The sequence below is a fragment of the Sinohyriopsis cumingii genome, chromosome 1 (genome assembly GCF_028554795.1).
Source record: "Sinohyriopsis cumingii isolate HCF-2022 chromosome 1, ASM2855479v2, whole genome shotgun sequence".
In the NCBI taxonomy this organism is placed as follows: domain Eukaryota; kingdom Metazoa; phylum Mollusca; class Bivalvia; order Unionida; family Unionidae; genus Sinohyriopsis; species Sinohyriopsis cumingii.
The window spans coordinates 135,577,108-135,603,347 of record NC_142961.1 but is presented as its reverse complement, the minus strand read 5'-3'; the positions used below and the strand labels follow the sequence as shown (position 1 = coordinate 135,603,347).

The 26,240-nt window shown below is 36.5% G+C and overlaps 1 protein-coding gene across 4 annotated transcripts in view; it reads left to right on the top strand.

Annotated features, from left to right (window-relative positions):
• Positions 1 to 8,408: 8,408 nt before the first annotated feature.
• Positions 8,409 to 26,240, top strand: part of LOC149807910 (dedicator of cytokinesis protein 7-like) — a 184,966-nt gene continuing 167,134 nt past the window's right edge. For all 4 annotated transcript variants that reach the window (XM_089971876.1, XM_089971895.1, XM_089971866.1 and 1 more), the window contains exons 1-8: positions 8,409 to 8,465; positions 11,544 to 11,616; positions 14,447 to 14,625; positions 18,031 to 18,102; positions 20,444 to 20,555; positions 21,885 to 22,100; positions 22,621 to 22,706; positions 24,678 to 24,744. In XM_089971876.1, the coding sequence (XP_089828002.1) occupies positions 8,416 to 8,465; positions 11,544 to 11,616; positions 14,447 to 14,625; positions 18,031 to 18,102; positions 20,444 to 20,555; positions 21,885 to 22,100; positions 22,621 to 22,706; positions 24,678 to 24,744 (855 nt within the window). In that variant the 5' untranslated portion in view covers positions 8,409 to 8,415. The remainder of the gene's footprint in view (positions 8,466 to 11,543; positions 11,617 to 14,446; positions 14,626 to 18,030; positions 18,103 to 20,443; positions 20,556 to 21,884; positions 22,101 to 22,620; positions 22,707 to 24,677; positions 24,745 to 26,240) is intronic.

Here is a 26,240-nt window from a genome sequence, read left to right as displayed (position 1 = left end):
GTAGCGGGAGCAAGAAATGCAGACCTAGCCAGTTAGCACTCCACCCACCTCGAGAACACAAATAACATCTAGTCAACAGCCGACTATACCTAACAAACAACCTGCCCCGGAAAGAGTGGTGGCAAAACAAAGGGCCAATTATGTTAGACAAACGGTATGGCAACTCAAATGTAATTATCGGAGGCACTACGTTCTTTTCTGGGGGCCCCGAGTGGCCGAGTGGTCCAAAGCGCTCTCCGTTACGGATCACTGTCATCTCACCTTTGTCTGCGTGGGTTCGAGTCTCGGATTCGGCTAATGTGGGTATGTGAGAAAGCTTGCCAGTAGCTTCTCGTGGGTCGGTGGTTCTTTCCGGGTTTTTCCCGGGTTCTTCCTCCACCATTAATACTGGCCGCCATGTATAGCCTATCGCGTGCTGAAAAATGGCGTTAAACCCTACAACAACAACAACGTTCTTTTCTCACTCCGATACTACAGGCAATCTCAGCTGAAAGAACAACCACAACAACAATAACAGCGACAGACACCATAGCAGCGGATTTGAAACTATCTACCTCAACTAAAGAATTAGTATCAGAACCAGAAGAGGAAATTGAGGCGGTTGAGGAGGAAGAGGGGGACGCTGACCCTCGTTGAGAAGTACACTGAAATGGGACTAGATCAAGCATTGTATGACGTCAACAAAGCAGGGCAGTTTATTAGAGCCATACAATACGTTGCCTACAAATCTCTAGACACCTTTAAACCAAGACCTTCTCAATGGGGATTAGGGTCAGAGTTCTTCCCCAATTCTACAGACAAACCTACACTGGATACCCCCTCAGTCAACTGGTAGAAGCCGCTGCTTACATTGCCGCCCATCATGGCTACGCATTTCCTGATATCAAGAATCATGAGACTAGGAGTGCAGGAAAGAACGTGAAAGCAAAAGAGAGACGTGTTACCTTCTAATAGAAAAAACAACCTTTTTTAGGGCTCCAAAAGATTGCTTTTTATTAAATAGGGAACCATATTTGGCTTGGTATCCCTCCTTGACTAAACTATTCTCGAAACAAACTTGACCCATTGGAACACCGCAACAAATTTAACTTTTTAAACCTAACAGTGACCAAACTGGTATATGTCTCTTAGACATAATAATTTAAATAAGATCACTATGGCTATTTTTATGTACACTAAGTACTAATATTAGATAGATATGTTAGGAAGTAGGAAATTTAACAGATTCGTTAGATTTGAACTAATTGCACAAGTGGTTAACACATTATTGGAACTTTTTACTGTCCATTAGCAAAAACGGGATTTGATTTGAAATAAGTACGGGCTAGCGTTTTGTTGAGTACTTAACACCCATGGCTGTCTTTTTGAGCACCTTTTTCCTCCTTTACCACGCTCGGACAGAAAAATGAGTGTGTGGTGAGACTATTCCCACTCATGTTTAAAGCCTTTCAGTCAGGTTGTTAAGGACTAGTTAGTCCTACACCTGAGTGGCTAAATTTAAAAGTAGTCTGTGAGTACATAAAAGCCTGGGAGATGAGGCTCTCTTTCCTTCCCTAGGAGTAATTAAAAATCACGCGGTGCGTTATTAAACCAGTGATATATGCTCCATTAGAGCGAAAATCACTTTAATTCAAGTAAGCGAGCAAGCAAGTTCGGGTACCGTCTCTAGCACTCTTGATGACACCAACTGTCTGGGTTATTTTCTTTCTTGCAAGCCCCTATGTTCCACTTCTGTTTGTGATAATAACTTGTGATACTTCACATTTTCTAAAGTGGAAATCTTTACAAGCCGTACAAAATACAAAACTTATATGACTTTGGCTTTTGACACTTGCACAGACTCTTCACTTTATAAGTATCACGAGAAAATTGTATATCCCATTTTTACCATTTTCAAAAACACGCACACACTTGCAGCTTGACCAGAAATATGTACATCTTGTTTTGTGGATAAGTCACAGACAAGTCCAAGTCCATAGGTGGTTATGAACGTTAGGAATATCCCCTCATTTTTTCAGAAATATCAAAGCTTGTATGTGCATTTTCCCTTTTCCACTCTATATTAGTGCTTAGATTTGTTCCAAAAAAAGAAAAAAGAAACGAAACAATTTTGAAGAAAAAAACAACTGAATTTTGAATTCAGGTTTCTCTCTGTTTATAATTTTTTTTCAAGTTGATGGTGCATGACAGAGTACATTCGCCTACCTTTCCAAAGTGAGAGACATTTCTTCACATGTCACTGCCTTTGTTAAATTCGGTTTCATTGGTTAGTTATCGTTAATCTTTAATTTTTTGATGCATTTCTTTTTGATAGAAGATTTAAGGCTTTCTAGTGTTGTAACGGCATTTATGTTGTTTAGTCTGTTGATGAAATTATCTATAGCAAAGTGCTTAAGATTTTTTCAGGTTTTTTATTATTTCAAGCCCTACAAAAGGAGACCAAGTTTGTTTTCAAAGACGATTGAAACTCTAAATTACACGGGCGTGAAGGAAAACATCGTTATGTTCATTCTAATCATGCTTGCCGTATCTCTTTGTGTTTTAGAGGTCATATTTCTTCTTAAGTAAATACAAGTATCAATAGACAGACAGATTGGGTCATCATCCTTGAGTTTCACTGTACTTTCGGTTCTTTACTTCATACAAACCCCAAATTTATTAGTTTGAAAGAAAAAAAAAAGATAACATGCCCCTCAGTACTGTAACACGTCTGTTCTAACTCTACCGATGTGAGTGTGAGTGTTTATGTTAAAATGTTTAAGTGAGATATAAAAAAATGGTCAGCTTGAAAACGCGAACCAATACTGTGACGCTCAGTATTTTGATGTGGTAAGAAGAAATGGTACAACACACGCAAAGAGGGCTTGTAAGTTCACATTTCAGTCTGTCTGCACTGTAATGGTAACAACGCAAGAACATAGGGATTATTATGCCACACAGTCCTAGAACAAAACAATGCATCACCCGTTGTAAGCCATTTCATTGGCTATACTTATTTTCTTACCGCGTTCACTTCGAATTGACTTGAGTAGCTATTCACACAGTGACGAGAATGGCCATGCTTTACTGGGTCTATCCTATAGGCGATTTATATAAAAAAATATTTTAAAAAATTAAACTAATGCACGAACAACGGTTCCATGGGCGATCCCATGGAAATTGTGTCCGTCTTATTGCAAAATACATCAACATTTAATTTAACCGTGCAGATCGCTAGAACAAACCTCTGATCATATACATTTTGAAAAGTGTTGTGTGACACGGATCGCCATTGTCGCTTGGTGTCTGCTTTCTTCTTCGAAAAGAGGTCGTTTTGTCTTGACTATAAAAATTTAATTTGACTAAGTTTTACGCACTACTTGAACTCATACATTTCACGTTGTAGGTGTAAGCCGTCGTTCTCAGTTTTCTGGAAGTTCGTTTTTGCGTTTCTCAGATGTGATACTATTTTTTATGGACCGAACGAAATTTCTTTTGGCGTGAATCAGGACTCGTGGTTTTGTGGTATAAATGGAGAGCATTGATGAAAGCTCAGTTATGTCGTCTTCGAAATCGCTGACACGGATCTGAGCTAACACTTCAGGTTTTGTGTGAGGCGATACGGTACATCATTGCCTTTTACTTCCTCAATGAAATCGTTTCATCTTGTTGCAAAATTACATTTAACTAGGTTTCATACGCAGCAGGTCCCTGTATATAAGGAGAGTGTCTTAGCGTCAGAGTATTCATTCCACTCTCAAACGATCAAGAAGATGGAAGAGTCAGCACAGATCGACCTGCTGGTCAAATATTTGCTAAAAGTCATACGAAAGCCTAATTCACAGGCGAAAGTGGCAACAAAACTTACTCTTTTGGTCGTTGATTTGATGAGAGTCATACGAAAGTGTGTGCTAATGAAGTTTGCTATATCTGCAAAGGTAAATGGGTATTTGTCTCCAGAATACCTGCTTCGTCTAAGAAAGAGAGACAAAAGTCAAGATACCTAATATCGTTGTCAGGAGAAAGGACACTGGAATCAGAGTGCCCTACGAGAAAAGAGAAGAAACAGAAACAAGACGAAACAGAGAAGAGGGATTCAGAAGAAGAAGAAATTGAAGATGATGAAGAACTTGTGTCAGTAAAGACATGGAAATGGAAAAATTGACAATGTGAGCCGATGCGTTGGCCCTGATGTGAAATTTCATACTACCTTCTAAAAGAGAATAGACCAGAAAGAAAACGTAAGTGTCTCTTGGTCTTGACATTGTATAATAAGGATGGCGTGTTTTGTTTTTACTCACACTTTATGAAATTGTGCTCTTTCACCTCTCTCTCTATCCCTCTGGATCACGTTTTAGTTAGAATTGAAATGGAAGGATGTTTTCCTTCACGCACGCTCTTTAGGCATGCAAGTCCGTAAACAATTGTCAGTCTATTCATCCATCATTTTGTGTCTTGATGTTTCCTAAATCACACACTGATGCCATAAAATAACGGGTTAAATGGATTTTGTAGTGTTGGGAGTGGGTGGGGTGGGGTGTAGGTGTTTGGCAGAGTTGGTCATTGCAGGTGAGGGCTTAGGTGCTTTCAAAAAAACTTTTTCTTCTTCACTCTGTGTTGATAGTATATTTGGGGTTTGTATGCGTTCGCGTACGTTTGTGTGGATAGTTTATTTGGGGTTTGTATTATCTCCCCTCTGTGTTGATAGTATATTTGGGGTTTGTTTTTTCCTCTTCCCTCTGTGTGTGTGTGTGTGTGTGTGTGTGTGCGTGTGTCTGCGCGCGTATGTTGTGTGTGTATGTGTGTATTGGTCTCTGTTTGTCCCTATAAAACTCACTTTATCCCTATCAGATACACTCTACCTACCTACCTACAGTAGCGCGTATTCAGGTCAGCCACTTGCAACACTGTTGCCATTTATCCCCTAGTGTTCAGTACAGTGACGTCACTGACGCTGGAAATTTTGAGACTATAAATATCGACTTGGGGATTTCCACATTTTGTAGCTATACATATATACTAGAATTCATAAACAGGAACGTCACTCAAGCTGAGGCTATAAAAAGATAGTGGGATTTTCCAAAGGAATAACCCACAAGTTGGAGCTATAAATAGATAGTGGGATTTCATAGGAATTTCAGCTGATTATAGATACATAGGTATTTATCCACGATCGTCACAGAAGTTGATATTGTAAGTAGTTATTAATTTTATCCATTTTATAGTGTGTGTGTGTGTGTGTGTGTGTGTGTGTGTTCGCGTACGTTGTGTAGATCGTATATTTGGTTGTTTTTTTTTCTTCCTCCCGAGTGTGGATAGTATATTTGGGGTTTGTATGCGTTAGGGACCTTGTGTGGATAGTATATTTGGGGTTTGTATTCGTTCGCGTACGTTTGTGTGGATAGTTTATTTGGGGTTTGTATTATCTCCCCTCTGTGTTGATAGTATATTTGGGGTTTGTTTTTTCCTCTTCCCTCTGTGTGTGTGTGCATGTGTGTGTGTGTGTGTGTGTGCGTGTGTCTGCACGCGTATGTTGTGTGTGTGTGTGTGTGTGTGTGTGTGTATTGGTCTCTGTTTGTCCCTATAAAACTCACTTTATCCCTATCAGATACACTCTACCTACCTACCTACAGTAGCGCGTATTCAGGTCAGCCACTTGCAACACTGTTGCCATTTATCCCCTAGTGTTCAGTACAGTGACGTCACTGACGCTGGAAATTTTGAGACTATAAATATCGACTTGGGGATTTCCACATTTTGTAGCTATACATATATACTAGAATTCATAAACAGGAACGTCACTCAAGCTGAGGCTATAAAAAGATAGTGGGATTTTCCAAAGGAATAACCCACAAGTTGGAGCTATAAATAGATAGTGGGATTTCATAGGAATTTCAGCTGATTATAGATACATAGGTATTTATCCACGATCGTCACAGAAGTTGATATTGTAAGTAGTTACTAATTTTATCCATTTTAGTCTAAACCATTGTAACTTAATGTTCGGGGATATGTTTATTTTCCTTTAAATTCTGGGACAATTTCGTCATTTTAGCGTTACTTTTAGTCACATCCATTTTGTCGTTGAGCATTTCCTTGATTATAGCTATTTATAGCATCATTACAATTATGCAAATTTTTGAACACCCCAGCAAGATTTCAGGTCTTGGTAATGCTTTATATATAAATCTCACGCTTGTACTAGTGTATGTATGTTTCTGTCTCTGTTGTGTTTGACCCTCTACCATCATTGTCCCTAGACAATCCCACCATGTTCAATTCCCCTTGACGCTATACAGACCCACCATGTTCAATTTCCATATGTTAAATTCCCCTTGACGCTAGACAGTCCCACGATTTATTCCCATGTTCAATTGCCCTTGACGCTAGAGTGGCCCACGATTTATTCCCATGTTAAATTCCCCTTGAGGCTAGGTTTGCACACGATTTTTCTCCATGTTCAATTCCCCTTGAGGCTATATTTGCCCACGATTTTTCTCCATGTTAAATTTCCCTTGAGGCTATATTTGCCCAGGGGGTGTTTTTAATGCTAAGTCCCATTGAGGCCCTAGTGCCCCTATTTACTACTCGTGTTTGATTCAGAGGTGATCCTAAAAAAGAGTGGAGAGGCCTCATCCTCACCCTGATCGATCTTTCACAAAAGTGGAGCATCAGCACGTGCCGTACGCGATCAGATACAAAGCCTGCTATGGTGCTGTTCAATGTTTGTCCTCGCCTTATCGCTATCATCGTAGTCCAGATTTCATTGTCTGTTTTTTTTTTTTTTTTTTTTTTTTTTTTGTTTTCTTTTAGCAGCTCGTTGCGGATTGAAAACGTGTTCAGGACTTTCCCACAAATCCAGCTTCGACGATACAGCTGACGCCTAAGCAAAGACAGCAACACAAGTCGTCAGATCTTTGTCACATCTGAAAATATTATTTCAAGCCACACGATAAAAAATTCAGCGATCACTGTCACCTCATGGGGCGTGATCGCGGTGCATCTCACGCTGAGTTAAATCTGCGTTTCTGCGATCCACTATTCGTTACTCTGATTGCACACATTCTACGAGGGTATGATGGGCACTTTTTTAGTAGTAGCGCTGAACCATCCACGGGTGAAAGAATTCTTAGCCTCTGTCGTAACCAAAATCAAAAGCATCCCTAATAATTTTGGAAAGTACATGTCGTTTTCGATTGGACCCTTCAGATTCATAGACAGCTTTCAGTTTATGTCGGCGTAGCTGGATGAATTAACAAAAAATTGTCATATATTCGTTCATCTCCGGAAAAAAGAGCAGATTACGATGCAACGACGACTAGATTATTTCATCGAAGTAGACCTGATCTGACTTCAAGATATATTTAATATTTTGTCATAACAGTAACAACAGAAACATCAACGTTTCCCGTCAATAAAGAGAGCTCTTGGAACAGCGAAATTTAAAAGCACACACACACACACACACAGATATATATATATATATATATATATATATATATATATATATATATATATATATATATATATACACACACTCTTTGCTGCGGATTAGTTAATGTTGATTCTCAGTTTCAAGTATAAAAATGGGCAAACATTTTCTATGATTTGGAATTTTAACATATCTTTAAAAAAGATTTAGTCATATCGTTAAGATGTCTGCAGTGTGACAGTTTGTAGTGATGTCTAGCACTGGGGCATCATGTAGCAGACATGTAGCATTATGTCCCACCCAGTCACATTATCCTGATACCATGCCGACCAGTCGTAACACTAACCTCTTAATGCTGAGTGCTAAGCGAGACAGCTGTGAGTACCATTTTTGTGAGTCTTTTGCATAACTCGGTCGGGGAACCCACGACCTCCCGCATCCGAGGCGGACGCTCTAACCAATAGGCCACCGGAGTGGTCATTTTCTTTGAAAGAATCATTTGTTTCCTCTCATGTTTCCCAAGATATGGTAAAATCTAAATAAATCACTCCTGCGCACTCTCACATATTTTGCAGTAGAGTAACAAGATACTTTTATTTCTAATGTTAAATATGAAATATATGAATGATGTCGCTTACAAATTACCTTCTCTGGTCCTTTCAACAAATCCAGATTACGATATTACAGTGTAACAGGAACCTCCTTTTGCGTAACAATATGGAATTGTTGGGTTAAGTAGGGAGTTTCACACCCCTACAGGTTACATGCAGTTTTGGTGTGCGATTTTAACGCAGTCCTCTATTATTACGATTATTATTATTATTACTATTATTATCGGACACCCCTGCATACAGTTTTGATGTGCAAATTTAACGCAGTTCTTCTTGTTCTTCTTTTTTTTTTTTTTTCTTCTCCTTCTTCCTCATCCTTCTCCTCCGGTACGAGTTTCAGTGTGATTGCTCATATGAGGAACGGGTTCGTGTTTTGTTTAGTTAATTATCAAAATGTCCGTAATTTCTGGCCCACAAAGGGCCTTTGCTCAAAAGCTAAATAAGTAAGTTTACATGGTCATGTTTTGGAATATTTGTATCTGTTTAATGTTTTTCATAGCATATATTTTCAGTAAACTCATACAATTACTATCTTTAATGTGAAGTTATACGTTAACGATCCTGCTGCTCAACGGTGTCTTATAATTGGAGGGGTGGGGGTACTTTTGGCATTCTCGGTGACCCGGCACAGTTGTGTTTACAGAAACATTTATTGGTGGCGAAAAAACAAAGAAAATAACAATACCTCCTTGACACAGCCACATCTGTTCTCATTGCTGTTCAGATGTATGTGCTTGTTTGGTGAAAAGTTACTTGTAGAGACATTTAATTCGGAGAAGGGGGGCGGGGTAGTCCTACAATGTAAGACATAGCACATGTTTTTGTTTTAGTGCTAAACAAAAATATATGGGTGATGTGTCTTACGTTGTAGGAGTAGGGGGCGGGGCAGCTAGGATTTGCTGCTTCCAGAAGCAAAAATTTTACTTACATTTAATGAAAAAGGAAATTATAATATCCTCTTTATTGGTTTTATTAAAAGAGATCAAAATATTCTAGATTTAAAGAGAAGTAACCTCTCCCTCCCCACTGAAATGGTTGGTCCCTTGGACGAGAAACAAGATCATTAGTTCAAAATGTGATAAATGGATTAGGAGAAAATACAGCCAACGTCATAGTCAGTGATATCATCTGTTTGGTGACCAGCCCAATTCATTGTCACTTTTTTCAAACTGCTTGGGGATTGTTTTTGCATATACAATCAAACCTGGTTATCTTGATTTGGTATCAAAAAATCTTAGACATAACCTGGTCTTGAGATATCAGGGCTCATAAAAACCTGTAACATAATTTTAAGGATATCTGTGACCTTTATTCTTGTCTCTTACACTTAGGTTTTTTGGAACGTTGCTATCAACTGCTCCAGTGGTTTAATGATTAGAGTGTCTGCCTCGGATGCAGGAGGTTGTGCATTTGAACCCTGGCGAAGTCATACTAAAGACTTAAATAAATGGTACTAACAGTTGCCTTGCTTGGCACTCAGCATTAAGAGGTTAGTGTTAGGACTGGTTGGACTGGTGTCAGGATAATGTGACTAGGTGGGACATCATGCTACATGTCTGTGGCATGATGCCCCATTGCTAGACATTACTATAAACTGTCACAGTGCAGACATCATAGCGATATGACTGAAAAATTGTTAAAGTTATGTTAAAAATCCAAATCACACACACCAACAAACACATTGTAGTTTTTAAGATTAATCAGTGCTAACAAAAATCCAATAGTGCGATGTTTGGGGCCCATCTAATTTTAGTTTGGGCCTATCCTGTATTTAAAGTGAGGTGCTCATTGGGCTTGTTGAAAAAAAAAATAATTTGCCTGAGGAAACTTTGACCGTGCTAATGAAATGAGTAGATGTACTTTCAAAATTTTGACATACATTCCATAATCTAAATCAGATTACTGTGTCCTGCGTAAAATTGAGATCGGATTTTAATCATATGGAAGCTTTGCTAAAATTATGACTTTGTACTCCCAAACCCCATGACACGGTCGTGATTTGAGAAAACACAATTTCCAGTTATCTTCAAAAAAAAAACAATAAAAAATACCCCCCTCCCCCCCAAACCAGTCTATGTCCGTTATATGTAGTATCTATCAACAATAACCTTTAATGATTGGAACTGATATAAAACTATTTCTTTGGCAGTTTAAATAGCTGCAGTTAAAGGAAAAGAGGTCAGGTATAAAATCAAAGTTTCACATTAACTGGCTGACAATAGCTAGTGAGATGTGTTGAAGGTTGCAGTGGGTGAACCAGTTGTGCTAATTTGTATTGGTAGGATCAGGAATTGGAACAACCCATCAAAGGTACATTAAAGAGATCATAGAAATGTGTACAACAACAAAAGTTATTGCACATTTTTGCCTTGAATGAGAATGTTTAAGCAGCTATGTATTATATTTTTGAACAGTGGCAATGTTTCTTTGAAGTCAGATTTTACTGCATATATAGAATGCAAAGCATGATCATTTCAGTTATCGGAATAGTGTTCAAGTGTAATTAATTTTTATTAAATATATGTGTGACAATATTAAAAGAGTGGAAATTTTGGGCATATGGAAATTGGAGTCTGGCATACCTGTAAACTACAGTATTGAGAGTTGACAGGTATGAAATGTTCGAGCTTGTGGAATTTCAGTCAGGGCTTGAGAGTTTATTTAAGTTACCAGCCCAGGTCCTGTGCCTCAGAATATTTATTTGAGCACTGGATTAATAATTGCTTTATTTGTATAAAGTTTTACTTTACTTACAAGTGTTGTGATTTCATAATATTTTACACAGAATTCTGACTCCAGCTGTACATAGCAGGCGATACAAAAGAACAGTGTTGTTAATAAATTACTTCTGTGTACAGGTATGTGCGCTCTCTGAAATAAAGATACAATATATACTCTATTTTCTCTTTTAATTCCATAGTCAATGAGTATTTTGCAGTGAACATATCATAGTTTCAATATTCCTCAGTAATAACCTTGCCACCTGAAGAAAAAAATATGAGCTGAACCTGGCTACTTCTATGTAAGCTAAATGGATTTGCTTGTGTCTTTGCCAATGGGAAAGAAACACGATATGCATCTACCTACAGCTGCCATAAATATAACTACATATATTATTTAATGGAAATTGATACACTGTAATGTGTTGCTATAGTCAAATTTATGTGCTGAAGACAGAATTTTAAAAAACATTAATAAACATCCAACTTCACCTGCTGCATTGTAATGGCTAAAATAAGTGATTGTTTTCTTTCTTCAAATGTTTATTGAGATGCACACTTGTACTGTAAATAATTTATGTTTATTATTAGATTTTTGAATTAAAAATCCCCCTTTTTTATTTGGACATTGCAAGAATGAGCATGTAAATTTATTTTTTTGCAAATTATAGTTTATTACCCTGTTTTTCATGGTGAAAATTATCAAAAGGTTCTCATCACACCCAATAAAATTATATAGAGCCTTGAGTATCTATTTTATTTAAGCCATTAGTTTACTATTTTTTATCATTTAATTTACAGGCAGGGTGCTGCTGAGGTTAGAAAGCAGGTGTCCTCTACGGTATTCACTGATCAATCAAGCAGTTTTTCAGAGGTTTGTACTGATGACTTTTACATATGAGTTTGAGTTTTGTTTTTAGAAGATGAAAACATTTGGTTTGTTTGGGTCTTGTTACTCATTTGTTTGTTGATCTACAGGCCGGTGTCCATTGTCCATTCATCACCTGTTAGCAGTTATTTGTTATGGCTAGTCTTTCAAAACTATTACATGTAGTAGGAAAGCCATGAAAGTCATGAAACTTGGCATACAGTACCAATCCTTTTGGCTCTAAATGAAGATGGTGCACATCAGACATTCCATTTGGTTGCCATAAGGCCATTTTAAAGGTCTTGTTATTGCTACTCCTGAATGTGATGGTGATGTTTTCATTAATAGATGACATGTAGATCATCTTAAATGAAAATGTTGCTGATCTGACCTCGAACTTAACTGCCATGACGGGCATCTCAAAAAACTTGTCATGGCTACTACTTCTGTATGGTCAGATTGACAAGGTGTATTACTGGCAGACTTCTAATGGCATGTTGATAGTCTGAAATAAACATGGTGCTGATTGGATGGTCAACATGGCTGGCATGGCAACCAGTTTGAATATCTTTTTCATTGTTACCAATTCTGAATGGATTGTCATGTTGACATGGGATTTACACAAAAGATGGATTGTGATGCAAGGAGAAAATCTTGCATACAGATTGCCAGGTCAGCCACCTCTCTTACTCCAGAGACTGCCCAAAGTTGAAGTGTTTGGAAGAAATACAGAGTAAAACATGCGAAAAGCCTGAGGTTCCAGTGGAAGTCATTAATCCACTTAACACTGCTTTTTGAATGTGTGTTGAGGGGAGAAGAAACTTTCTACTGATTCTGTCTATATACAGACAGATATTACTTGTCCACAGGATGAGATCAAGTTTACAGTTTTGTTTTATCAGAAGTCTGTGCAAGCAGTCATCAAAAATGTAACAGCATAACAAATAATAAACCCAACTTTATGAGAAACATGTTTGATCCTGCCCAGAAAAGGAGCAGCAAACCATTGACTCCAGTGTTCATTGAAATAGTCTGGCAAATAAGCAATCTTTAAATATTGTTCGTGTGTTAGAACATGAAGCTCATGCACTTTGCTCAGTATATTTTCCAACAAGCAATTCAGCCAGTCAGTCTGAGGGCCATCTTATTTTGCAGTTACATTTACCCATACCTTTTATCCTGCTGGGTGACTTTAATGACCATAATACAGTTTGGAAATGCAAAGATATGAACAAGATAATGAAGCAAATGAAAGTTTTTTTTTCTTTTAAAACACAATCTTTGCCTTTTTAATTAGAAGTCAGATACATAGTACATATTTTGTGTCACTCTTTTCAACACCAGCATTAATCACATAGTCAAATGCCTTGTTCCAGGAACTGACAACTCATTGTATGTCAATGATTTTTTGATCTGCTATGGGTCAAAATGTATGCATACTACAGATATGCCTCAGCAGAACTAAAATTGGTCAGTAGAAAATGGTTAAAACTTTCTGAACTTAAAGCTATTTGTCAGTTATATACAATTCATGAGGAGCCATCACTCTGTCTTGATGGTCTTCTTGTCCCTGTTGTTGAGGAAATCATATTTTTATGCCTTATTGTTTTACTATGAACTATATATTTCTTTGCTGAGTAGTAGAGTCATCTCAGATGTAGGAAAAGGATGTATTTGTAAATTTTATATCTTTCCGTAGTAAATGGATCACACCATAAGCAGCAAGTATAATTTGCTTAGTAGTAAAATGAAAACCCATAAAAAAATTATTTTAGCATTTTTATTACTCCATTTATAATTGGGGAAGGTGCAGTAGCTCATTTGCTAGAGCTTCAGACTTACAATCCAAGGGTCACATGTTGATTGTTCACTCAGGCCAGCCTGGGTTGGCTGCATCATTATGCTCTTTCATTTTCTGAACATGATATTGCCAATAATATGTCCAAGTGAATCTGCCAACCAACCATCCAGCTCTTATTACTCTCATTGATACTGCAGTTTGGTTCTAGGTGGCTCTTAATACCATTATTCAGCAGATGTTAGCTATACATGGCAGACTGTATATTTGATGTAGGAACGAAAGACCCTGGAAAACTACTGGCAAGCTTTTTTACTCATGTTGATCGAGTCAAGACTTGAACTTGTGCAGGGAGGTGAGATGTGTGATTGATCTTAAGGCAAGTGTCTTTGATCACCCGACCAACTTGGCCCTTACAACATTTTGAGTTTATTTGTGTTATTGAGGAAAAATATTACAGACATATATTTAGTAATCCAACTTCTTGCTTAAATTTTACAGTGGGGAACAGTGTGAAAGTGGCTGTGAAAAGCTAGATTGCAATGATTTCATAAATTGATTTTGAAGCCTTCTTGCACTGCATGTCTGTGTAGTGCATTCTGAATTTTCTTTGGAAACTAGACTAGATGTGTGCAAGATACCAATAGGTTGTTGTGACATAGAAGGTTATTTGGAGTTTTTAATGTAGTGATTACTACCCATTTGCAGAAATAAACCTAAAATGACAGAATTTAAACTAGAACAGTATACCAAAACTGACCCAAAATAGTGCAGCTTTCATGTGAGGAACTGCGTGCAGTGATCCGAATTTGAATCATGTCTGTAGCAGATTTCAAAATACATTCTTCATAAATCTAGGCATTTATACACTGGTTTTATTTCTGTATGAATTGAGGCTGTTTTTCTTGCCTTACAGATTGCTGGAATTGAGGTTATTTATTTTTCTTGCCTTACATATTGCTAGACATGAGGTTGTTTATTTTTCTTGCCTTACATATTGCCAGTCTTCAGGTTGTTTATTTTTTTCTTGCCTTGCAGATCGCTGGAATTGATGTCGTTGAGCCTCCTGACTATGAAGAGTTTGTCCTACAAAATCAGACCCTTGTAGATCGTGATCCATATCGAGATCGTTTGCTCTACCCAGATGAGGATGATATTGAGGTGCTGTCCCTCCCAAAACGATGTAGGACTGTCTCACACATTGTTCCAGATATTGGGTGAGTGTTTTAGGTTTTGATATATAATATGTACGGTACAGTAAAACTTGTCTTGAAAACCCATTCTTTTGGGAGATAATCATTCCTATTTTGATTATATGTAGGTTGCTTGTGTTAATTGATTATTGACATGAGTATTGCAAGATTATCTGTCCTATTGTGATTACATGTAGGTTCTTGTTGCCAGTATAAATGTATTGATTCACATGAGTACTGTGTTATTATGGCTCATTAACCATTATAATATTTTTGCAAACAAGTATAATAAAATCATGTTATCACAAATGATAATGACCTCATGTAAGCTGGACCCATAACGACTGAGCTATCAAGATGTATTTGGAACTCATTTTACAATACTGTTTTGGCACTTTGCTAGGAGAGGTTGATAGAACAAATGACATTGACCCTGATCTGCCAGTGCATTAGGCAATTTCATATCAGGGTCTATGTTATTTGCAGTTAGACAGAACTTGTATTCAAATATATAATGTACATCACTTTGTATCGTAAAGACCCAGTTAAATAATTGGTTTATTGGTTGATTTATTGAGAAATGGATTCTTTGTAAAATTGATTTTTTGAAGCATAATATTGTGGTTTGTTTATTTGTGCTCATAATGCATCTTTTCATTTTAACAGTAAATTTAAGCAATAGTCTGAAAGAGAGAAAAAAAACTTTCCCTGGATAAGCAAGTTATCAATTTTTCCTTTGGCAAGTCTTGTGAGACTGGTACAGACAATGGCTTTTAAGGTTGACACACTTTCTGCATATTTTTCATCTCAAAATAATCTTTAACCCAGCATTTTGGCTAGAACTGTCTCATTCTAAGCTGAAGTAAAAAGTGTGTGGGTTGGGGTAGGGGTAACATTTTTTTTTTATAAAATCAACCCTTGTATGATCAGAGGTAAACGAAGATTTGTTTCTATTTTTGAAACTTCTCATTAGACATGTTAATTTGATATTATTTGAACATTATGAACCAAATTTGAATAGAAATTTTGTAGTATCCTTACTTACCTCAACTCAGTCCCATTTAGAAAGAAAGGGGCATGATTAAAACACAAGGCCTGGTTAAATTTAACTCAGACTCTGGACTGGTTTTAATTTATATTTCTTTATTAAACAGTGAATGCAGACTTGCAAAGATGAGTGCTGGCTCACATATTGTACAGTACAAATTTGATGAAATAGATATTAATTGTATTGGTGTCACATGACATGCCAATGTGAAAACTTCAAATTTGCATACCCTCGGTAAGTAGATTGTTCCTCCATGAATCGAGACTTTTGTTTTGGTTCGGTGCTGTAATGGACATGATAGTATATTATCATATATGCAGTAGTTCCCTTCTTGAGAGGCCTCTGGCAAAAGAGGCCACCCTTCTTATAAAGTCACCTTTGGTGTATCTGAAATGAAATTGATGCTACAGAGGTTGCAGGTAGGGTACTACCTCATGACATATAAATGCATGACTGGGGGTTAATAAGTGCATTCCATTGCTGTAAACAGTAGTAATTTTGTTTTTCAGTGCTCTTAAAGACTGTTATTAAAAGACCATGTTCTCCACAGTTAGGGATTAGGCACTACAACAAAAGCTAAAGACAGATAACCTCTTTTCTCAAAACAATCTCTTCCATATACATTTGTATCAAAATTGAGTTTCACTAACTAGATTGTATCACAATGTCACTGACACAATTATTAAGGAGTAGAAAATTTTAAGTAAACTCTCCTACCATTGTGGGCATTCCAGATCCTAAGGAATCATTTGACCGGAAAGAATCTCTACGTAAATTGCAAATGATGCTGTTCAAATCCATTAAATCCCAGGCTTCTTGTAAGTATAAACAAAGCAAGTGTTGCTCATATGACAAACAAACTTGGGCTAAAATTGCAAGATACTCGATAGAAAATGAAGCAGCAAGAATGTTGCATGTTGAGCTCAGGAAGAAGGAAGTGAATGACAGTCCTTAGTATACATTATCAATTCATTAAGAAAGCTGGTACAGAATATGTAATATGATTGCCTAAACCATCCTGTGAGAAGCCTTTGTTGCTTAGTGACCTTGACCTTGTTGCACTCAAATCATAATTTCTTGACTGGTTTTCAACACAGGTGATTGCTCAGTTACACGAACAGGTGATTGCTCAGATGAACAGGAAGTTGCTCAGTTAGATGAACAGGAAGTTGCTTAGTTAGATGAACAGGTGATGGCACAGTTAGATGAATAGGAAGCTGCTTAGATGAACAGGAAGTTGTTCAGTTGAATGAATGGGTGAACATTGGAGATGTACTTTCAGATATAGTCTTTGTTGACCTGAAAATATATATCCAGTTCATGCAAAATCATTATGCCAGATTCATGCAAAGTGGCACACATTTCAGAGTATCACTTTGGATGGACCTGATTGGAATGGATTTCAAGAAAGTGTAACTCATCAGCTGATTGTTTATTCAGCAGTTAGCTTATATGTCTGAAGGGAATTTAGTAACATTAATAAAGATTGTGTTTCACTGATTCTTTGGAATAGAGAATACATGTGATCAGTGGAAACAAAACTGCAGTGTAAACTTCTTTTTTGTTTATATTCATGAAATTCATATTTGACTATGTACTTAATTAAAGTGTGAACTGTGATTTGCATTTTCTTTTCTTGAATGTTAATGCTTTCAAGTTTCTTTAATGTTTTGAATTTTATTGGACTGCATAAAGTTTTAGTGAATATTCATTATTATAAAAGGCTATACATGTAGGGAGCCCCGCGTTGCTTAGTGGTCTAAAGCACTCACCGTCATGGATCACTGCCATTTCACCTCTGTCTGCATGGGTTTGAGGCTCTGGCTCAGCCAATGTGGGCACGTGCGAAAGCTTGCTAGTAGCTTCTCGTGGGTCAGTGGTTTTTCCGGGGTTTTCCCGGGTTCTTCCTCCACCATTTATACTGGCCACAAGGTATAGCCTGTCTTGTGCTGAAAAATGGCGTTAAACTCTACAGCAACAACAACAATAACTATAAATGTAATATGTGCTTTGTGATGTAAACAAGGACAGAGACCATGATTAAATTTGCATTACAATTGCTTTAATGTTCATGAAATTTTCACTTGAATTAAATCATTATCAGTCAGTTTCAGTGTTCATCATCATTCATGTTATGTATCCTGATGCACATTTCTCAGCACTGTAGATATCCCTGGTATTAAAATGAATGGTCATGTCTCACCACATATGGGGTGGGGGGGCTGTAACATCTGATTAGTTTATATAATTTGTGACTTTAAATTCATGGTTTAGCTTATACACAAAAATGGTTTATCCAAAAATTTAAAGTGATTTATAGTATATAGAAACCAAGAGGTCTTTATGTTTGAATGCTTGCATATTTGTATCTTGTGTTTCAGGCCTGAGGCAGACCCTCATGTATTTGAATGTGTGCGGAGGTATACAGCAGATTATACAATTGTCAACAGAAGGTAGGATAACTTACACGAAGTGAAATCCCTCAAAACCACAAACCCTTTGGGCCTAGTTTAATTTTAGTTTTTGAGAGGTTTTCGGTTTACTGTGCATATTGCGGCTCTGAGAAATAATAATGCTTTTAATATATGAATAATCACATCGTTGATGTACAATCACATCAGCATCATCGATACCAACCCTCCATTTTTGTATTTAGTACAAACAGGCTTCAAAATGTTTTAAAAGGTAAGGTAATGTTTATGTTTTTCATATTATATGAGAGATAGAGCAAAAGATTTTGTTTGTGCACCTGTTTAAAATAGAAAAAGTGTTTATGTGACTAGAGAGAGAAGATGCAATTATGAGGGAACATGTGACAATAGGCTTGTGCGAGTGCATTTGGTAAGAAAGCTGTTTGCTTTTTTAACATTGAATGAGAACTTAGTTTTTGTTGGCAGCATATGACTGGGTATTTATTTTTAGCTCTACTGGTCATTTACAAGAAAAGTTTATGGGATGGTCTTTTGTCTGTTGTCTTTTGTCTGTTATCTGTTGTCTTTTGTCTGTTATCTGTTGTGTTTTGGACCATTTGCACAAGATTGTTATCATTACTCCTCCTAAACTACTTGGAAGATTGCCATGAAACTTGACACATTCAGGCCATGATCTAGTTGGTTCGAAATAAAAATGTTGCAAATCTGTTTTTATCAGAAATGAATCCAGGGAAGTCATAAATGATCAGAATTTTTAAACATCCTGCCAAATGAAGCACATTACCAATAAAACCATTCAAGTTTTCAACTTGGTCCACTTACTTTGACAACTGGCTTCGCGATCTGCCATGATATTCTCCATTTCTGACCAGTTGATTATAATTTGATGTCCAAACATACCAATGCTAATATTTGATAAAAAGGCAGTCCATTTATGTCATAATTGTTTCCTCTTCCTCTATCATAAACTTCAAATGTAATCTCAGAACAATCCAACCTAATTCAGTTGCACCTAAGCCTGACCTGACATCAGTGAACAGTTAGCTCCTCCCAGTTCATATATATCTTCCATTGGTGTAATATTATTGGCCGTCAAGTTGTAAACTGTTGTCGAGCAGCTGTCAGTCAGTGTCTTCTACAGTACATTTGTTATGGACAGCGTACTGTTAGTAAGAAAATAAACTGAAGGTAAAATAGGGGTAATTAAGACAAATGCTCCAGCCCAAATCTATATGTGTCAAAACAGTGCACAAGTCAGAATTGCCGCACATCAAAAATGGGTCATATTTAAATTCCACGCATCAAAACCCAAGGATAAGCATCTATTGAAAACTCTGATAAATAGGATATGGAGTTTTCAGCAAATGACTTCCAATGATATCTACTTTGTCCTAAATGCAAATGGTGCCTAGCTGAAATGCAGTATGTGTACCACAGTAGCTGATTTGAGAAAAAGTTCTTTTGTACAAAGGGATGACATCAAACATGACAAGTGCTTAGTTATCAGTAATTTACCTTAAAAGCTTTCCCCTCTTTTAGGTGCAGAGTTGTCAGACCTAATCTGTACTAGTGCATGTATCAAACTTGTGTATCTAAGATATATGGATTATTGACTCACTGAGAAGTTTATTATAGTATTTGTGAACTGTAAATAATCTCACCCAGTGTGTGTCAGGTGTTTGTTTTTTAACATAATGCATAACCACAGGACATTTCTGGACCATAAATGTCAAATTTTTGTGAAATTTAGTAGCTAAAACACATTTTCAAAGTTTGAAGTGGGTTTTGGTTTTATGGTATGACTTAATGTAAAATTGAAATTTGGGACTGAAAAATTCTTTTTGTTTTTGAAACAGAGGGGCTTTGGTTTATTGGCAAGAAAAACGATATTTAGAAAGGAAAAATTCAGGACCAAAATCTTTTATTTGACCTTGAGGGGTTTGGGTATATTTGTTTGAAAACCATACTATCTGTCAAATGTTTTTTCAGTTGGATGTCGACAGTAGCCAGACATGTTTAGGGCAGTAGAAAGCACCAACTCAAGATTGACTGCTATGACATAATTTATAAACTTAAAAAAGTCGTGAAACTAAGTGAAAGCAAATATGCACAACAAATCAGCAGTGCTGAAAATCACCAGTATTATGATAAGGTACAATGAGCTTTATTTATGGCACTGGTTTTCTGCAAAGAAAATATGTGTTCTCTATCCATTTTAGATAGGTGTTCTTCATATGAAACTACATTATGGGGATTTGTTACGGGATTCTTAAAGTATCCTTTGTACACAGGTGTCTTCTATATAAAGATGTCCATTAAGGCATGGTTTACTGAGCTGGCAAATTTATATCTACTAACACAGGTATCAGCAGTACAGTTCAAGTTTTGGTAGGAAAGAGAAGCTGCCAGACAGAGAGTGTATGGTGCAACAGGAGTATGAGGTGGATGTTGAGGAAACCACAGAGCAAGATAAGGTAGGCTAAGATTTTACAAGGCTTGAATCATCACTTAATCATTCATGTTTGCATTAAACTATGTCTGCTAACAAGTAAAGTGATTCTCATAGGAAAAGAAAAGCAAGTAATCATTATTAACAAATTTTGATCCTGTAATTTCCAAAATAAACTTTAAAATGTTGATACTATTATGGCTTCATTGCACCTTTTATAATGTTGAGCTACCCAGAATTTTCAGCTACAGTCAAACCTGTGTATGGCAGTCACCCATGGGAAAAGGTAAATGTGGTCTTTATAAACAGGTGACTTCTGAAGGCAAGTTTAGCTTGCAAACTTGGTCCATGACAAATTTATGGACTAGGAACTGAATTGCATTAGCATTATTATTAGTAGCATTATCATTATTATTATTTCACATTTACTATTATTAGCATTAATAGTATGTTACACTGCTCCAGTAGCCTAGTGGTTAAAGCATCCACCTGGCATTCAGCATTAAGAGGTTAGTGTTAGGACTGGTCGGCCTGGTGTCAAGATAATGTGACTGGGTGGGACATCATGCTACATGTCTGCAGCATGATGCCCCAGTGCTAGACATCGCTATAAACTGCTACATTGCAGACATCGTAGTGATATGACTGAAACATTGTTAGAGCTATGTAAAAAAATCCAAATCACAAATCACAATAGTATTTTACCAAGATAAATGTATTTAGCTTAGCTATTTAGCAAAAAGAAAAATAACAAAATTTAGTAAATCAAGTTCGACACAAGGATACTGTATCCTCACTTGGATTTTTTGTTTTGCCAATGACAAGATCTGTTGTCTTCTCTCCTGTAGAGAAGTGTGTGCATGTGTGTTTTGGATTTTTAACATAGCTTTAACAATTTCAATAGAGTGATCATGATTCTACTGAGGAACAAGTAGAAATAGGATGTTCAGCATTTCCTCCTCTTACTTATTATTATGTGATCAGGTAATATATTTGATTGTGAACTAAATTTTATAGTAATTTATTTTTCTCTGATAATAACTGCTGTATCACATTATAAATAATCCATCTCACCCTTCTCCACAATGAGAGCATCCTTTAAGGTGTTACTCAAGTAGAGAACTAGCACATCTGGGTATAACGGTGGCCATCTAGTGGGTCGAAAGGCTTGTAAACCTGCTAGAGTTGCTTCCCTTTGTATAATATTTGAACAGAAAGACTTTTCTTCTTTCTGGGAGGGCTGGAATTGGAGGTAGCAGAAAGGTATCCTGATGTAATGTGATGAGGTAAGTATTCTCAGAGAAACAATTTTACTAAAAAGTTTGCTTTTCTCCTAAATTGCCAATTGTTTCAGGATCAGAACATAAAGCGTCAGTCAATCCACCTGAATGAGACACCACGGGGGAGTTGGGCCAGCAGTATATTTGACCTGAAGCAATCCCAAGCAGATGCACAGCTTCCAAATTTGTTTGATAGAGCTTCTCATGATGAAGTGGATAGAATCAATGAGGCACACAGACAACAGAACAGACAGGACACAATCTTTTCACTCTATCCAGAACAAGAGGAGGTTAGTCCTTTACTTAGAAATAGAATATAAATGTGCAAACCTTACAGAAATGTGGCATTGAAACACTAAACCATCCACCATACAGCCAAAATTTAGCTCCTTGCACAGTTAGGCCTTTCTAAAATTGAAAGATTAATTACAGCTTATTAACTATTGTAAAGAAAAGAACTAAAATATGTGAAGAGAAGAACTAAGAAATGGGTTGCTGTGAATGCTGTTTTGTGATGGGCCACTGCATGTGTTCAGGACGTGGGTCAGAAGTTAGGAGAAATTCATTAAGTTGAAAGTAAGTTAGTTTGAGAGGGACTGATAAAATTATTGTAAACATTTATGTTACTTTTTCTTTACAGTTTTGGTTATTAAGCATTTGATCAACCCACATATGTTCACTTCCAAAGTTTTCAAGAAGCCTGAACAATAAATTTGATTCCCACTTGTCATTTGTTCAGTGCATCTTCACCAACTTGTCATGCTTATAGTAATAGTGTGCAAATCATAAAAAAATATATTATTTCCACAGGAGGAGGTGTTGGAGAAAAGAATAATGCCTAGGGCACCAACAGAACACTTTGGTCACAGAATCCTTGTGAAATGTCTGCAGTTGAGGTAAGTTTCCTTGTAGATAAAAGCTGATCAATTTATTTTTCTATAATGTCCAACTCGTTCCTCCCTGATAGATATTATTACATCAGTTATGGTAAGTTATCAAGAGGAAGAAGGCAATATCTTGCTTTGACAGGGTACATGCTACATGAAATCATTCATTAGTGCATCAGGCAAAAGAGACATGTTCTGTTCAGTGACAATAATGATGATAAACTTTCACAATGCATTTAGTAAGGGCTGTTCCATTTAAAGATACATGTTACACAGGGAAGTGACAATAATAATAATAATGATGATGATTATGATGATAAACTTTCAGATGTCATTTAGTTAGGGCTGTTATATATAAACATGCATGGTACACAGGGAAGGCATTTTTTTCAATATACGCCATGTTACGTCATGGTACTTTGATTATTCAAGGAGTTCACTATATGAAAATGATTTTAAAAAATCTGAGCTGTGTCTGGTGGTGACTAATGCACATTAAAAGTGCCATCCCAGAGTCCCAATTATATTTTCCTGGAGCATCATGCATCCATCAACAATTGCTATTTTAAACTTCTTAAATACCAAAGACCCTTTTCTGACCAAATTTGTCATGGAACATACTGGGATGAAGGGCTTTCAGAATTATTCAAATGATGCCTATCTGCCATCAGAGTTGGACACTGCTACTAAAAATAGTAAAAAACCTTTTGCAACTTTTTTTTTCAAAACTTGTCGCACAGAATGTGATAGCAATCCATTTTCAAATATGGATAATGTAATGGAAAAGCCACTGTTGATAAATAAACTTCAAATGATTTCTTCTCGATAACCACTGAATAAAATTTGACTAAAACTTAACAGAAAGCAACCTGGCTTGAAGACCTTTCCAGTTTACACAAATGATGATGATCCACCATGAAATATGGCTGTCATTACTAAAAATAGAAGAACCTGTTAAATAACTTCTCAAAACCTGCTCAGCAGATTTTGACCAGATTTGAAATGGCTTTCACATTTGTAAAATTAAAGTTGATCTTCTGTCAAATATGGCCATTATTACTGAAAACAGAAAAAAAATTAAATGACTTCTCCAAAATTGACGAAGAGAATTTAATCGAATTTGACATAAACATCCTTGCATAAAGACCTTTCTCATTGTAGAAAATATGCTAATCTGGCACCAAATTTGGCCATTGTTGCCAATAATAGAAAATGCTTTAAATGATTATTTATCCGTATCTTAAATAATTAGGTTAAACTTTAAAGAAATCATCCAGGTGTGAAGAACTTTTTTGATTTGTAGAACTTTATCTTTAAAATAAAACCAAACCATAGTGAACAGAATTTGACCAACATGGACATAAAGCATTCTTGGCTTAGGGTCCTTTCAGTGTTGGACAAATGATGCTGATGTGCAGTCAGATATGTTTGACATGTGAGAAACCTTGAAGCAATTACTTGAGTAATATATTGAATCAACAGTACTGGAGAAATTTCAGCAAAAGGCATTCATTCTGTTGATCCAGATTTCATCACCAACTGCTGATGTATTTGGTTTTTAGGCAGATGTTAGTCAGGAATCTTAGGCCCACACGGGCCTCCTTTTGTATGATTTACTGCCCATTGTTACTTATATCAGGATGCAATGTATGACAGACTTTTGAGAATGCAACTACTTTGAAGTTTTTCATGGATTGCTTTTAAACTTAGTGTGTATTGTGGTCATCATCATTTGCAAAACATGTTATTATACACTGCAATTAATTGATATGTATGTGGACAGTACATGACCTGGAGCAAGTGTTGGAAATGTTTAACGAAATTGTTGAGATAAAGCCCTTTGAATTTAACAGATTTATCTTTTAATAAAGAGTGACACATTCTTCTAATTTTTTTCTGATTTAGATTTTGTATATATTGGTATTTCAAATTAGAAACTTGCATGTTTCTTAGATCATTCATCATTTTTGTTTCTCTTAGGTTTGAGCTGGAAATAGAACCAATATTTGCCACCATGGCTTTGTATGATGCCAAGGAGAAAAAGAAGGTATGGGATGCTAATTAATCTCTTTCTGTCCACCTGTACATCCTTTTATCTGTCTTGGGAAGCATGATGGCTAAGATTACACAAAAACCATTCAACGTAAGCAAATGAAATTTGTCTAGCTTTGTTGTATGCATATGTGGATGGCTTCAATTTTATTCTAGCCCTTGTCAGTGGGAAGTAAAACAGCAGTCACTTTTCTGTTGACAGTGTCATCTGCATCAATAGTTTATTAAGATTTCATTGATTGTGGGCATGATATGCAAGCCTTATTCAGTTTTTTCAAATATTTGTTAACTTTTGGGACTCAAAACTTACTTGCATTATTAAGCAAAAAATAGGTAGACTAATGAAATTTTGTATGCATACATTATTAAGCAAAAAATAGGTAGACTAATGAAATTTTGTATGCATACATTATTAAGCAAAAAATAGGTAGACTAATGAAATTTTGTATGCATACATTATTAAGCAAAAAATAGGTAGACTAATGAAATTTTGTATGCATACATTATTAAGCAAAAAAATACATTAGGAAGACTAATCACATTTTATATTCATACATTCTTTTCATATGTACTGAAAAAAATTGAAGAGACATCTTGTAGAAGTTGAAAGCATGGATAAAGTCTAGGACAATTACAAAAGAAAAATTCCATGATATATTACAACCAATGGCTCAGTCTAGAAGTATACATTATTAAATTTTCACTGACTTGGAAACTGTTACCCTGCTTGGTTTAATCATGAGTGGTCTGAGACCTAACTTAAGATGGGTTGATAGTCAATAAATTTGGACACTATATTGGTTTAGAAATTCTTTCTTCGTAAAAACAGTTGTGGACTGGAATCATCTTAGTGACAGTGTTGTGTGCATGCAAACAGTGTAGAGCAGTGCTGTCCAGCCCGTGGGCTGATTTTAAATGGCCCGCCAGAGATCGAGCAGCTATATAGTTGTTGCTTTTCAGTTTTCTGTTGCGGCCCTTGGCTTCAAGAAAAAATATTTTTCAGTGGCCCATGGTGTCAAAAAGGTTGGACAGCACTGTTGTAGAGCCTTAGCCTTAAGTCAGCTCTTGAGCAATTTTACAAACTTTTTAGTGGCTCTCTCTTCCAGTGCAAATTTTATGCTGTAACTGGCCCTGCACTGTATACATTCAGATTCCGGTGCAAATTTTATGCCATAACTGGCCCTGCACTGTATACATTCAGATTCCGGTGCAAATTTTATGCTGTAACTGGCTCTGCACTGTATACATTCAGATTCCAGTACAAATTTTATGCCATAGCTGGCCCTGCACTGTATACATTCAGATTTTATGCCATAACTGGCCCTGCACTGTATACATTCAGATTCCGGTACAAATTTTATGCCATAACTGGCCCTACACTGTATACATTCATATTCCGGTGCAAATTTTATGCCATAACTGGCCCTGCACTGTATACATTCAGATTCTGGTACAAATTTTATGCCATAACTGGCCCGCACTGTATACATT